The sequence below is a fragment of the Cuculus canorus genome, chromosome 5 (assembly GCF_017976375.1).
Source record: "Cuculus canorus isolate bCucCan1 chromosome 5, bCucCan1.pri, whole genome shotgun sequence".
NCBI classification, from domain to species: domain Eukaryota; kingdom Metazoa; phylum Chordata; class Aves; order Cuculiformes; family Cuculidae; genus Cuculus; species Cuculus canorus.
Genome location: NC_071405.1, coordinates 15,379,098 through 15,391,361, shown reverse-complemented (window position 1 = coordinate 15,391,361; position 12,264 = coordinate 15,379,098). Strand labels below are relative to the sequence as shown.

The 12,264-nt window shown below is 38.8% G+C and overlaps 1 protein-coding gene across 1 annotated transcript in view; it reads left to right on the top strand.

Moving 5' to 3' along the window:
- LOC104062515 (golgin subfamily B member 1-like) overlaps positions 1–11,421 on the top strand; it is a 50,182-nt gene extending 38,761 nt beyond the window's left edge. Inside the window, exons 23-29 of the mRNA XM_054067183.1 lie at positions 1,580–1,739; positions 4,523–4,675; positions 5,890–6,057; positions 7,538–7,635; positions 7,999–8,133; positions 8,951–9,065; positions 10,300–11,421. Coding sequence (XP_053923158.1) covers positions 1,580–1,739; positions 4,523–4,675; positions 5,890–6,057; positions 7,538–7,635; positions 7,999–8,133; positions 8,951–9,065; positions 10,300–10,458 — 988 coding nt within the window. The 3' untranslated portion in view covers positions 10,459–11,421. The remainder of the gene's footprint in view (positions 1–1,579; positions 1,740–4,522; positions 4,676–5,889; positions 6,058–7,537; positions 7,636–7,998; positions 8,134–8,950; positions 9,066–10,299) is intronic.
- The last annotated feature ends 843 nt before the right edge of the window (positions 11,422–12,264 follow it).

Below are 12,264 nucleotides of genomic sequence, written 5' to 3'. Positions count from 1 at the left end.
GAACACAAACCCAAAAGTATTTCTAGTTTAACAGAAAGTAGAATATTTCTTTAATGTGCAAAATCAATTTCCATCTGATTTTCTTTGTCTGTGGTTATCCGTGTGCCTTTATGTAATGATCTCTTTATGTAAAGTTTCAAGCAGTCTTAGTTGAATGTTTTCTCTTCTGTTGGTGACTTGGATACATGGAACTACATTTCAGAGCTTGGTCTCATATTTTCTTCTTAGAGTAATGGTTGCTATGGCTGAACATATTCCCAAAAATATCTATTTTAAAAGAGGTATCTGAGGTGTTGCATATTTGGCCCAACCACATGTTGAAAATTAAATGCATTTCACATTTGAGCATTATTTTTGTAGATTCAAAAGGCCACTTCAGCAATGTTAATGTCTTGCACCATTTGTGATAAATGAATAATGTGACACTTTGGGCCTCATTCTGAGAATGCCTCATGAGGTTTGATTCAGAGAAGGCATTTTTATGAGGCACTTAAGTGAAGGCTGGTCAAAATTTGGTCATCTTCAATTGCTGTTCTCATTCAAGCTTTTAAACTTGTGCAGATGAGTTCTGCTCAGGGAATTGCAGTCTCCATCCCTAAAGGCATTCAAAAAACATGTGGTTGTGGCACTTTGCGTCGTGGTTTAGTTGGCATGGTGGTGTTGGGCTGGCGATCGGATTGCATGATCTTAGAGATCTTTTCCAACCTTAATGATTCTGTGATTCTAGAAATGAAAAAGCATGTTGTGATCAATTCAGTGAAGGTAATTTTGTTGGAAATCAAGGCCATTAGGTGATATCCTAGTGTCTTACAGCATTTTATTGCCTGTAGTGCAATTTTTAGGCCTCTAATTAAACTCTGTGTAAGAAAATAAATGTTTTGGAGGAGGGGGTGTAGACCAGAAGGCCAGCCCCACATTTACCTTTGCAAATGTGAGCAAGATAGCATGAAATATTCAAACCTTGTTTTAACTTGTAGATTCAGTCAATGAACAGCATGAATAGTCTTTTCCTTTTTTTTCCCCCCCAAGCTTTAAATATATATATTAAATCGAGTTCATAGGGATTTTAATTACTTTTTTGGCCTTTATGATACTGCCTGTGTATGACAGTGGTTTCTGGAGATTTGGTATCTTAGTTTTCAGCCTTCTGAGTGTAGGGTGTTCTTTTTCGAACTTGTCTGCTTGTAGTAGAGTAGATTTGCTGTCTTGAGCAGCTCTATACAGCTGCAACCTGGAGCTGCTTTGCTGTGCAACCTTATTTCTTAGGTAGCTAAAGTATTTATTGCGTTAACAGATAATAGTATCTTTACAGCTATTGAACTTCTCTGATCTCCAAGCCAGTGAAGAAGATGTCGTGTTGGCACTTTCCAGGCTTTATTTTCCAGTTTTCTTTTTAGCAGATGTCTTTAAACTGAAGCATGTATTGGGAATGTTCATATAGTTCTCCATATTTGCATATAACTGGTCAAAAAAGACCATTCTTTATTTCAGAAATAACAATGAGTGCAATTTTATCCTTTTCATTGACTTCTATGGAGTATATTATCATTTAACATCCAGTCTGGTATTTTATGTTCAGAATGGAAAAAAACCTCCTCCTCTCAGAGTCCCAGGCCCTGCGAAATCAGTGTCAAATCACAGTTGCTGAGAGAGACCAGCAGATTGCAGAACTACAGAAGCTGCAACAAGACATGATTGTGAAGAAATCTGTCTCCACTGGCAGTAATTACCCAGTCAAGGTAAACAAATGAAATGTAGCAGGAGGCATGAATCTACTTTAATCAGTTTGTTGTATTAAATTTGCAGCCTGCTATAGGGCATATAGTGGTGAACTATAGGGCATATAGTGGCGAAGTGTAGAAGACCAATGTCAGCATTACCTGTGTGTCAGGGGTCAAACCAGCAAGTTGCAACTATTCCAAGCAAATGAGCTGCAGTTATTAAAACCACTTTTTAATAGTCTCTGACATATTAATCAACTTCTTTTAAACAAAATAAAATAATGTTTCTCATCTGCTGATAAAATAACAGAGAAAACTTATGGTGTGGTATGTTTTAATGGCTAAAACCACAGAACGCACCTTCATAGAGAAATCATAGAACCATAGATTTTTTTCGGTTGAAAGGGACCTTAAAGATCGTGAAGTTCCAACCACACTGCCATGGGCATGGACACCTTCGACTAGAATGAAATGGCTGTGAAGCAAAAGGTAAAGGTCATGAACCAATAATGGTTACTGCTTCTTAGTTTAAAAGGAGTTTGTTGTGGTAATGTTTTAAGGTAATGGTATTTGCTTGTTGTCAGTTGCTAATCTTAGTAGATTAATCGAGTAATCTTGTAATTGACTATCTTAGGTTAGCTAAATCCAGAATATAATATGAAGAAAGTAAAAGAAATAATAACAAAATAGTTCAGACTTGGTTCAACAGCAGAACAGGTGCTGATAAATCAAGACACGTACTGGAAACGGAAAGAAGTAGTGCAATTTACAGGTTTCTCAGTTAATTCTTTCAACTCAAGAGGAGGATAGGGAGCTTTAAGGCACCTCAAGGAGGAATTCTTTTCAGGTAGTAGCTGAGATGAAACATATTATGTCCACAGGTGGACTTAACTCCTCTTACTCTTCACACTGTTGTAACACAGGTGTTGTTAGGTGTTCTTACAGCACACTTGCTCCATAGAGAATAGGGTGCTGCACTGTTACTTGTAGGATGCCAACAATGTATTTATTGTCACCAAGTCCTTGCATGCTGCTTGACTTAATCACCTGCCAGACAGCCTGTGCTGCAGCTGTGTTTTACCTACTTTTTTTTTCTCTCAATAGGTAATACCGAGTTGGATCCGTCTTGCCCAGTTCAGTGATTATTACACTAATTATAGAAGCATCATAAGTTTTTTTTAGATGTGAACCTTCTCTTAAAATCTAGTTTTAGACTTGGCTAGGTGATGAGGGTATTATTGGGGAACAGATAGGCCAACAACTTATGACTTGCATATATCTTATTTTTTAGAAAGCCAGTCTAATCAAGCAAGTTATTTGATGTTGAAGAAATGGTAGGAAAAGTGGCACAGAAAACGTAATTCTGGAGTGTAACAAATTCATAGTACACTTCACCTCAGCTTTATGAAGTATTACACTGCAATACCAAAAGGTGTTTCGAGGGAGAAAGGTGGAAAGCATGATATAGAAAACTTCCTAAGAAGAAAATTTAGGAAAGATTGGGATTGTTGTTATTAAGAAAGGAAGAAATGAGAGAGAAAAAAACCACCCTAGTGTAGGATGTGAGTAAAATGAGAATCTACACTTTCACATCTGGTAAATCCAGAACAGATGTTCAGTGACATGTATACAAAAGTAGTAAAAGGATATGCTCTTTCAGGTAATGTGAAGATGTTTGCAGATAAATTATAGCTACAGTGTGTTTCCAGGAACAGTTTATGTTGATAATAATGGTTTTCAGAATTTGCTTACTTGATGCTAATAAATTCTAAAGATCTAATAAAGTTAATTCATCAGAGCGTAAATCAGTGTGTAGTTACTGCAGATTAAAATAGGACCTAATTGGATGGAGAACGGCGAGATATGCCTTATGAAAGTGTTCTTACCCGTTCCCTGAAGCGGCTGGAGTTGGCTTCTGCCAGCAACAAAATACTGGCTTTAGAAGGACAGCAGCTGAGACCCTGTCTGGTGATCGCTGTCTGCTTTTGTAGACTATCATTAAAGGTTCAAGAAAAGCGTTATTTTAGAATAATATTCTTATTTGCCTTTTCTGTACCAAAGGAAGTGATCCATATTCCTTTGAATTTCATTAAAAACGTTTTAGTTGGTCAGGTTTGTGTCTCATACACTGTTTATTTTCTGTGATTAAAATCACGAATCAAAGCTATTGAACAGTAATGTCTGTTTTATTATGGAATATTTTATGTGGTAGAAGTCTTTATTTCATGATTTAGTAGGAAAATAGATTCTGTAAAGCATTAGACGTGGCAAACTTATTGGCGATGAACATCAAAATGTTGACCTGCCAGAGGAAATGAAGGACAAAGTTGTGAATCCATTATAAAGTTGGCTGGTTTTTTATTCCAAAATGGACTATCAGCTTTACATTCATGTTTACAAAATGTTTACATTTTACATGTTTACACATGTTTACAAAATAGCTGCTCCTTTTGCCTACGTTATTAGTTTGAAAATAATTTTGAAAGGTGTTTTATATTCAGCTGGCTCTTAATATTTTTTCCTTTTTTGTGTGTGTGCTTCGCCCTATTTGCAAATTAAAAGTTAAGTTGGGTTACCTTTTCATGGTAGCTTTTTATTGTTTTAATTGAAGAGTTTAGGTTCAAAACATTAAAGTTTTTAAATATAAATTCTCTTGCAAATGTGGTATTAACTTGTGAGGAGGAATTGATCTAATGAAAAGGAAATTATTGTGTAGTCCATTTGCATATTTAGTGTTGGAGTTGTATATTGTTTAGAAAACTCCTATACCATTTACCCTATATATGCTAATACTTCTTTAGGTTTTAGAAACTGCCTCCCTCGCTGGAAGTGCCAATGTGCCGGAGGATTTTAAACATATCTTAGCTGAGAAGAATCAGCTTCAAAGCGAACTGCAGCGCTGTCTTCAGGAGATACACCAGAAGGATCTGCATTTTCAGCAGATAAATTCAAAGGTAATGTAGAACAAGAGTTATGATCCTAAACAGCCCATGTGAATCTGAGCTGGTATCAGCATGGAAATATTGCTGAATTGGCAGTTTCTTGTATAATTGAATATTAGAATGTTTTAAACTTAGATTCTTCAAAACAGCCGTGTTGGCTTGGACTAGACATGGCAAACTAAATGTCGGCATGATTTTTCTGTGAGGCTTTCCTGACCTATTATTTGACAGAGAGAGGTTTATTTGATTCTGCATTCCGAAAACGTTAATGGGGCACCGCTGAACTTCTATTTCAAGTGAAATGTTTTTCATTATAGACAGACACAGATGTCTGTCTTAGCTGGACCAAGATTTTGGGTATCATACCAAATTTTAAATGCCTCATAAATGTTTCTGCACCATTATTTGTTGAACCCTTTTGTGGCTCTTAAGATGGGGTGTGTGTGTGTGTGTGTTTGTGTTCAGTTTTGTTCACAAAAGTTTGTAAATGTCCTTGGAAATTACCTTAGCATGTATTTCTCTTTGTGTGGCCTGGCGTCAGAACCAAATTAGGTTTATGTTTACCTTTCATCTATCACTGTGTCTCTTTTCACTCCTTCACCAAACATTTTATAAACCTAATAATGATTTGAACCAAACTTCGAAATAGATGTAGGAATCTCAGGCTTCTACAAGTGAAGATGACTCTTTGGGTAACATGGAGATCCAAATTATGGTCTGCTTTTAGAAAAGAACTTTGCTGCTGAGCGTTCCTGGACTGCCTGGTGAGAGGGTTTATGTTTTTGAGCACCCTGATCCAGTGGAGGGTGCCCCTCCCATGTCATGGGGTTGGAACTGGATCAACTTTAAGGTTCTTTCCAACCCAAACCATTCTATGATTCTGTGATTCCATACTACCAGCCTTCTTTGGCCATATGGATTGTCCTGAAGTAGCAGCTATGCATGCTGTCTTTTTCTGGATGATGATGTAATAGCAAGCACGAGGAGGAAAGCACTGGTGTTTAAAACCCTGAGTTTGGGCATGTCGATGACAGGGGAAATGAATCTTCAGGTGTCATTATTTCTGCTGCTCATAAAACAATGCTTAAATCTTACCAAACTATGAACTTGACAAAAAGTTTTGATACTTGTACTCGGTTGATTTCAACTGCAGGTCGCAAATGTGAAGTAATTTCCTGGAGGAGGTAATTCTAATTTGTATTTATTTAAATGTTTATTTCCTTCAGGTCGTGCAGTCAGCAGAAGAGAACGCCGTCTTGTCTGCCCAGTTGAAGGCTCTTTCACAGACTCTAAGAGATAACCAGTTTCGTTACACTGACTTGCAGAATCGTTATTTAAGACTGGAGAGGGAATATCAGACCATGCAAGTGACGTCTTTCCAAGGCACTGTTCAGGTACACAAGGATATGGAAAAGGTTTTAGATTTCTTTTTAATTCTGTGCTTATGCTTCTCTAGTTCTTGCTTTAAAAATAAAGTAAATTCTTTTTGTTGTGCTTATTGAATACTCCTGATAACCTGCCGTGGGCTGAAGGCAGCTGTCTTCATTGTCATAAAGCTGTTTTTATTTGACCTTTAATTTAAGGAAGCTGTTTATACATGCTTTTTTTGTTTTGAAGTATCATCTTGAATTGGTTATAGATGGCAGAAATAATTGGATGGTCACCAGTCATTAGATCAGCAAAGTTTAGTGATAATTTCGCAGCAGACATGAATCATTTTGCAAGGTGTTTGAGTAATATTTTCAGAAGTGAGCTCTATATAACCAGTTTAGCATTTCAGTACCGTTTGCCAACCCCTCACATACACCTGTAAGCTTATTCCCTTGTGATCTCTTAATTCTTAAAATGTTTTCCTGTACTATCTTGGTAATTCAGTAACAACCAAATAATGTTCAGCCTAGAGAAGAGAAGATTCTGGGGAGACCTTCTAGCAGCTTCCAGTACTGAAAGCAGGCCTATAGGAAAGCTGGGGAGGGGCTCTTGATCAAGGACAGGATGAGGGGTAATGGTTTTGAGCTGAAAAAGGGGAAATTTAGGTGAGATGTTAGGGAGAAATGTTTTCCTGTGAGGGTGGGGAGGCCCAGGCTGCCCAGAGAAGTTGTGGCTGCCCCATCCCTGAGGGTGTTTAAGGCCGGGTTGGATGAGACTTTGAGCAACCTGGTCCAGTGGGACGTGGTCTGCCCCCCATGGCAGAGGGGTTGGAACTGGATGATCTTTAAGGTCCCTTTCCATTTCAAATCATTCTATGATTCCTCCTGAACGGTTCAGTCAATCGGTGCCGCTGTGACTGGTGATCCAGCCTTGCTCGTGTCCTAGTCCTAGTGCACATCCAGGAATTTCTGCTCTGCCATGCATGTTAGGCTGTCGCAGTGACCTGGGCAGCTAGAGCTGCCATAATCAGTCCAGATCATCAGAGGCAGTTATGAGGCCTTCAAATATAAAGTAGAAATTAATTGCCTGGAACAAGGTCCCCAAATGTGAGTAAAAGGATGCAATCCTGTGCAGAATTTTTCTACTACTTCTGTATGCACTGGCATATCGATAAGGCACGGTGCAAATATTTTGTCTCAGATTCTGTTAGTAGAATAGGTGCATTACTTAGGAGGTTGTGGTCAGTGCTGTGTAGATAATTTCATCCACTTCAGGCATTGTTCAGAGATTGCTATGTTATGTCGCGTATGGGTATCCTTCAAATCCTGCAGCAGATGGTGTTCCTCACAGGTTTGGAAAATTGTATCTCCAGAAATTAAAACATTAAATGGCACAAAGAATGGTTTATTCCACTGCTTTGTAGTGTTTGTGGCTTCTTTATTGAAATAAAGATTTTTAGCACCTAGAAAACCTGTCTTTTTTTTCCCTTTTAATATTTTCTAGGATGAAACTAGTGCTGAAGTTCCCCCTGGAGCGCCACAGGAAAGATCTGCTGTTATTGTTGAAATGGACAATATGGAGCTAAATGAGCTCAGAAAAAGGTCAGGACAGTGAGAACATGTATTAGCAATATTGTTTTCCTGACAGCTGCGTTGTAAGTGTGAAAGTAATACTTTTCTATCCCTCTGAGGCATTTTAGGGGAAAAGGAAAAGAAGTGTATTTACAGTGGATTAAATGAATCATAGTCTTGAATTCTTTTTATCTGCTAATGTTTATGGTTTATTTTTCTAAAGACACATACTTATTAGTGACTTTATTTCAATATCTAAAGCATCTCATAATTAAGTCTTCATCATAAAAAAGATGAAGACTTAATTATTATTATTCCTTAATAAAAAAAAGAACAAGGAATTAACTCTTTTAAGTACATAAAATATTGATTTCAGATTTCATTTTGTCACAGGCTTGCGGAGACTGAGCAGCAGTATGAGTCAGTGCAGCAGGCTCTGGCACAGCTGACAGAAACACTGTCAGAGGAGAAGAGGAGGAGAGAAGCTGCAGAAGAGGCTCTTGGACTCTCTGAGGAGCAAAGTAACAGGTAAAATACTCCTGTCAAAAACATAGGGTATTTCCTTTTGGAACGAAGTGTATGTAAAGGATATTGCTTTATTTTTTTCTTATACTTTTGAAATATGTGCTGCACTAAACCCTTATGTGGATATGAAATTACCTGCATGTTCAGAGAGCCAAAGCCATCTCTGACTTCCGCTTCCCCTTGGACGAACACGTGTTGAGGTTTTCATTTACAGTATGCCTGGAGTAAGTGCAAAGTGTGCTACAGAACTGGGAAACAGTGTTGGATTTTCTATTGGCATTTTATTTTAGTGAGATTACTGGTAGCTTTTCCTGTAGTTGTTAGATTTCTGAGCAAATAATAGAACAAACAAATAATAGAACCCATTCATGGGTCCACATTACCCGAAGCAATGAAAATGCATGTTAAAAAGCTTCGTCTAACTCTGTGGATCAAGAAAATGTTATGGGCTTTGGGATTTCTTTTTCTTTCAAGTTAGGAAAAAATCTTGCATGTAACAGCTTCAGTACAGCCACTGTATAGATGTAAAATGTCATTATCCATCTGCCTGCATAAATTGTCCATCACTACCATCATCTGGAAGTCACTGTTCCATCAGCTAGTGATGATGGGGGTTATTCTGAATAAATGAAACACCTTGAGAGTAGATTGTAAATAGAGGCTGAAAATGGCCTGGCAACATAAGCTGAGTCTTACTGCTTTCTGTGGGGACCTTCCTCCAGTAACATAAGGATACAAAATGATGGTTTTCACATTAATTCAGTATTTTAAATGAGCAGATAATTCAGTACTTTGTTATCTCCCTTTAATGTTTCTCTAGATTTGAAGTAAGCAGTTACAGGTCTGTACCTAGCGACTACACTGTTCAGATGGAAACTGAGGAGGAAAGGGAAGCCTTAATCATCAATCCTAGTGAACATGTTGTTGTGCGAAAGGTAAGTAAATTAAAGCTTTTAAAACACTTGAATTAGAAGTAACTTTAAAAGTGTTATGCATATGGTGTACTGCTAGTTGCAGGCTGGATTGAAGATGGCACAGCTCACTATCTCCTTCGTGCTGCTCCTTTCTTCTCTCTGTCTTCCCTTTATTATACCTTTCTTTCAAACCTCATTTGTTCTTGTTCTTGGAGTGTGGGTTTCCCTTCTGGATGACTGGGTTTTTCTCTTTATACACAAACACTGGCACAGAGCAGCCGCTTGCATGATCTGCCATCTGGAATGCTGACTGTGAGGAAGCACTCTTTTATTGTGTTGGATATCGTGGGGATGGGTGGTCCATAGAGGCGCCCATTCAAAGTTACAAGCTGCTGCTGAAACTACATTTTACTGAAGGAACATTCTTAACTTCTTTCTGTTTGGGTTGAGTCAAATACCTGTGTAAACCATTCCGTAAAACACATTATATATGTCCAAATCGAAATGTGAGTAATTGTAAATATGGCACATGTGGCCATTAAATAAAATGTGTTTGCATATAATGATGCATTTTGATGTCTAGTATGTGTATGTAATGACATAGTGGACAAATAGAATCATGGAATCGTTTGTATTGGAAGAGACCTTAAAGCCTGTTCCAACCCCCTTGTGATGGGCAGGGACACCTCCCACTGGATCAAGCTACTCGAAGCCCCATCCAGCCTGGCCTTGAACACCTCCAGGAATGGGGCAGCCACCACTCCTCTGGGCAACCTGGTCCAGTGTCTCACCACCCTCATTGTGAAGAATTTCTTCCTAATGTCTAATCTAGATATTCCCCCTTCCAATTTAAAGCCATTCCTCCTCTTCCTATCACTACACGCCCTTGTATTAAGTTCCTCCGCAGCTTTCTTGTAGCCCCTTTTAAGGCCTCTGGGGATCTGGGACCTCCCAGTACTTCTCTCCAGGCTGAACAACCCCAGCGCTCTCAGCATGTCCTCGTGGCAGAGGTGCTCCAGCCCTTTGATCATCTGTGGTCTCCTCTGTATCCGTTGTACAAATATCTTGTATCCATTATTCCTCTCCCCTTTGATTAATGCTGTTTCCTTTAGCCTTTGAATCATTTATGCTGTGGCATCCTTTGCTGCACGAGAGGCAAAAGGTTTATAGTGCCTCTGAAATCTGAAGTTATGGTGGAGCTTCTTCTCATCTGTATTCATTATTACTTATTTGATGTTTTTTGTTTCTTAAACAGATGAAAGGAGGAGCCCTTTTGTTCAGAAGATGGCTTCGAGGGCGAAGTCTTTACTGTTCTAAGCTGCTGACCTCCAGAGCAAAATCCCGCTATTTATTCCTCACATACCTAGTTATACTACATCTTTTTGTTTTGCTGTGCCTCACTGGTGTTCTCTGAATACACTGTATTTTCTGGGTGAATTATTTCCCTATAGGTAATGGTGTGCCAATTCAAGATGATAGACTTTCCACATGCTGCTGTTAAGCTATGCACTGGACACGGTTGTACATACTCTTCTTACACTACATGAATCTTGAGCTTCTTCAAAGAAATTTGTGTATATCACAGTTGCTCCAAAGTTGACTTGAATTGCTCTTTAACAGTGGAATATTATATTTGCTAAGGAGAAAATATTCCCCTCTATTTGCCCTATAAAGAAACTGCTGCATACAAGTTATTTAATATTGTTTGTGGGTACTTAATGATTGGTTACTACTGAATGGGTTGTAAATGATATCTTTTCTATATAAATTTTATTTTAAGAGTTAAACTATAAATTTTAAAGGAATATTCAACTATTACTGTTTATTGGCTTCTTGATTATAACAAGAAGTTTTATGGAGTGCAATAAAGGAAGAACTACTGTGTTTTTTTTGCTTCTTTTTGACTGAAAATGAAAGATTTAAGTTTGTGCTGTGGCCGTACGGTTGGTGGTGGCTCTGGCGAGGTGCACAGATATGTATGTGGTAATGAGGCAAGCTGATGATTAAAGATTCAGAATTAAAATGACATGCAGAATTGGCTTCAACTCCTTATTTCTTTACTGTTGGTTAAAGGTGCAATTTCTGTAACTCGTGGCTTCCTTTTAATTCACTTGCACTTTTTGTCTTGATGGGTTTAATTACTGTGCATCTTTGGGGCAAAGTGGCACTCAGCTGCTCAACAGGAGAAATTCAAGCTTATAAAGACACAACCTTATATAATTTACAAACTTGAGCTTCAAGATACAAATGAAGCAAGGGTACACTTTCAATTAAGAGGCTATAAGAACCCAAGGATTTGCATTCGGTTTCTGTGGGCACATCATAGTGCTATGCAGTGTGCATCTATGTCTTGTTATAATGTTCTCTGAAGCTGCACAACTGTTTCTTCTCAACCCAGAGAGGGGAAGGCTCTGGAAAGACCTTAGAACAGCCTTTCAGTACTTAAAGGGGGCTCCAGGAAAGCTGGGGAGGGGCTTTTGATCGGGGAGTGCAGGAATAGGATGAAGGGGAACGTTTTGGAGCTGAAAGAGGGGAAATTGAGATGAGATATTAGAAATGTTTTCCTATGAGAGTCGTGACCAGAGAAGTCATGGATGCCCCATACCGGAGGTGTTCAAGGCCAGGCTGGATGGGGCTTGGAGCCCCTGATCGAGTGGGAGATGTCCCTGCCCATGGCAGGTAGTGGAACTGGATGGGCTTTAAGGTCCCTTCTGACCCAAACCGTTCTATGATTCTGTGAGTATGACTTGCAAATTCATGCTCATTCTCCATTTTTCTTTCTCTGGTGGCTCTGCAAATCACCATATGAAGGCTCTGAGAACAAAAGCTCAGACCTACCTCACCCTTTTTTGCCTTTGCTGCTGTACCCTTAATGCTAAACTGTTCTTTGCTGATTTTAATGGCTGTGAGCAATGAGGTTTATGAGGGTTTGAGCAACCTGATCAGTGGGAGATGTCTCTGCCCGTGGCAGGAGAGTTAGAAGTGGATGAGCTTTAAAGTCCTTTCCAAACCAAACCAATCTATAATTCTGTGATGATTCTCTGATTAAAAACCCCCACTTACTTGTGAAGACTGTGTCCACTGGAAGCTGGAAGGTTGTTTTTACACCCTGTATTGTTGGTTGTTGGTGTTGATTCTCTCTGCATTTCTACTCACATCTGCATAAAGGGGAGATAAAACTAAAACAATCCCGGTCTAAAGGAGTAGACAGACAGTCACA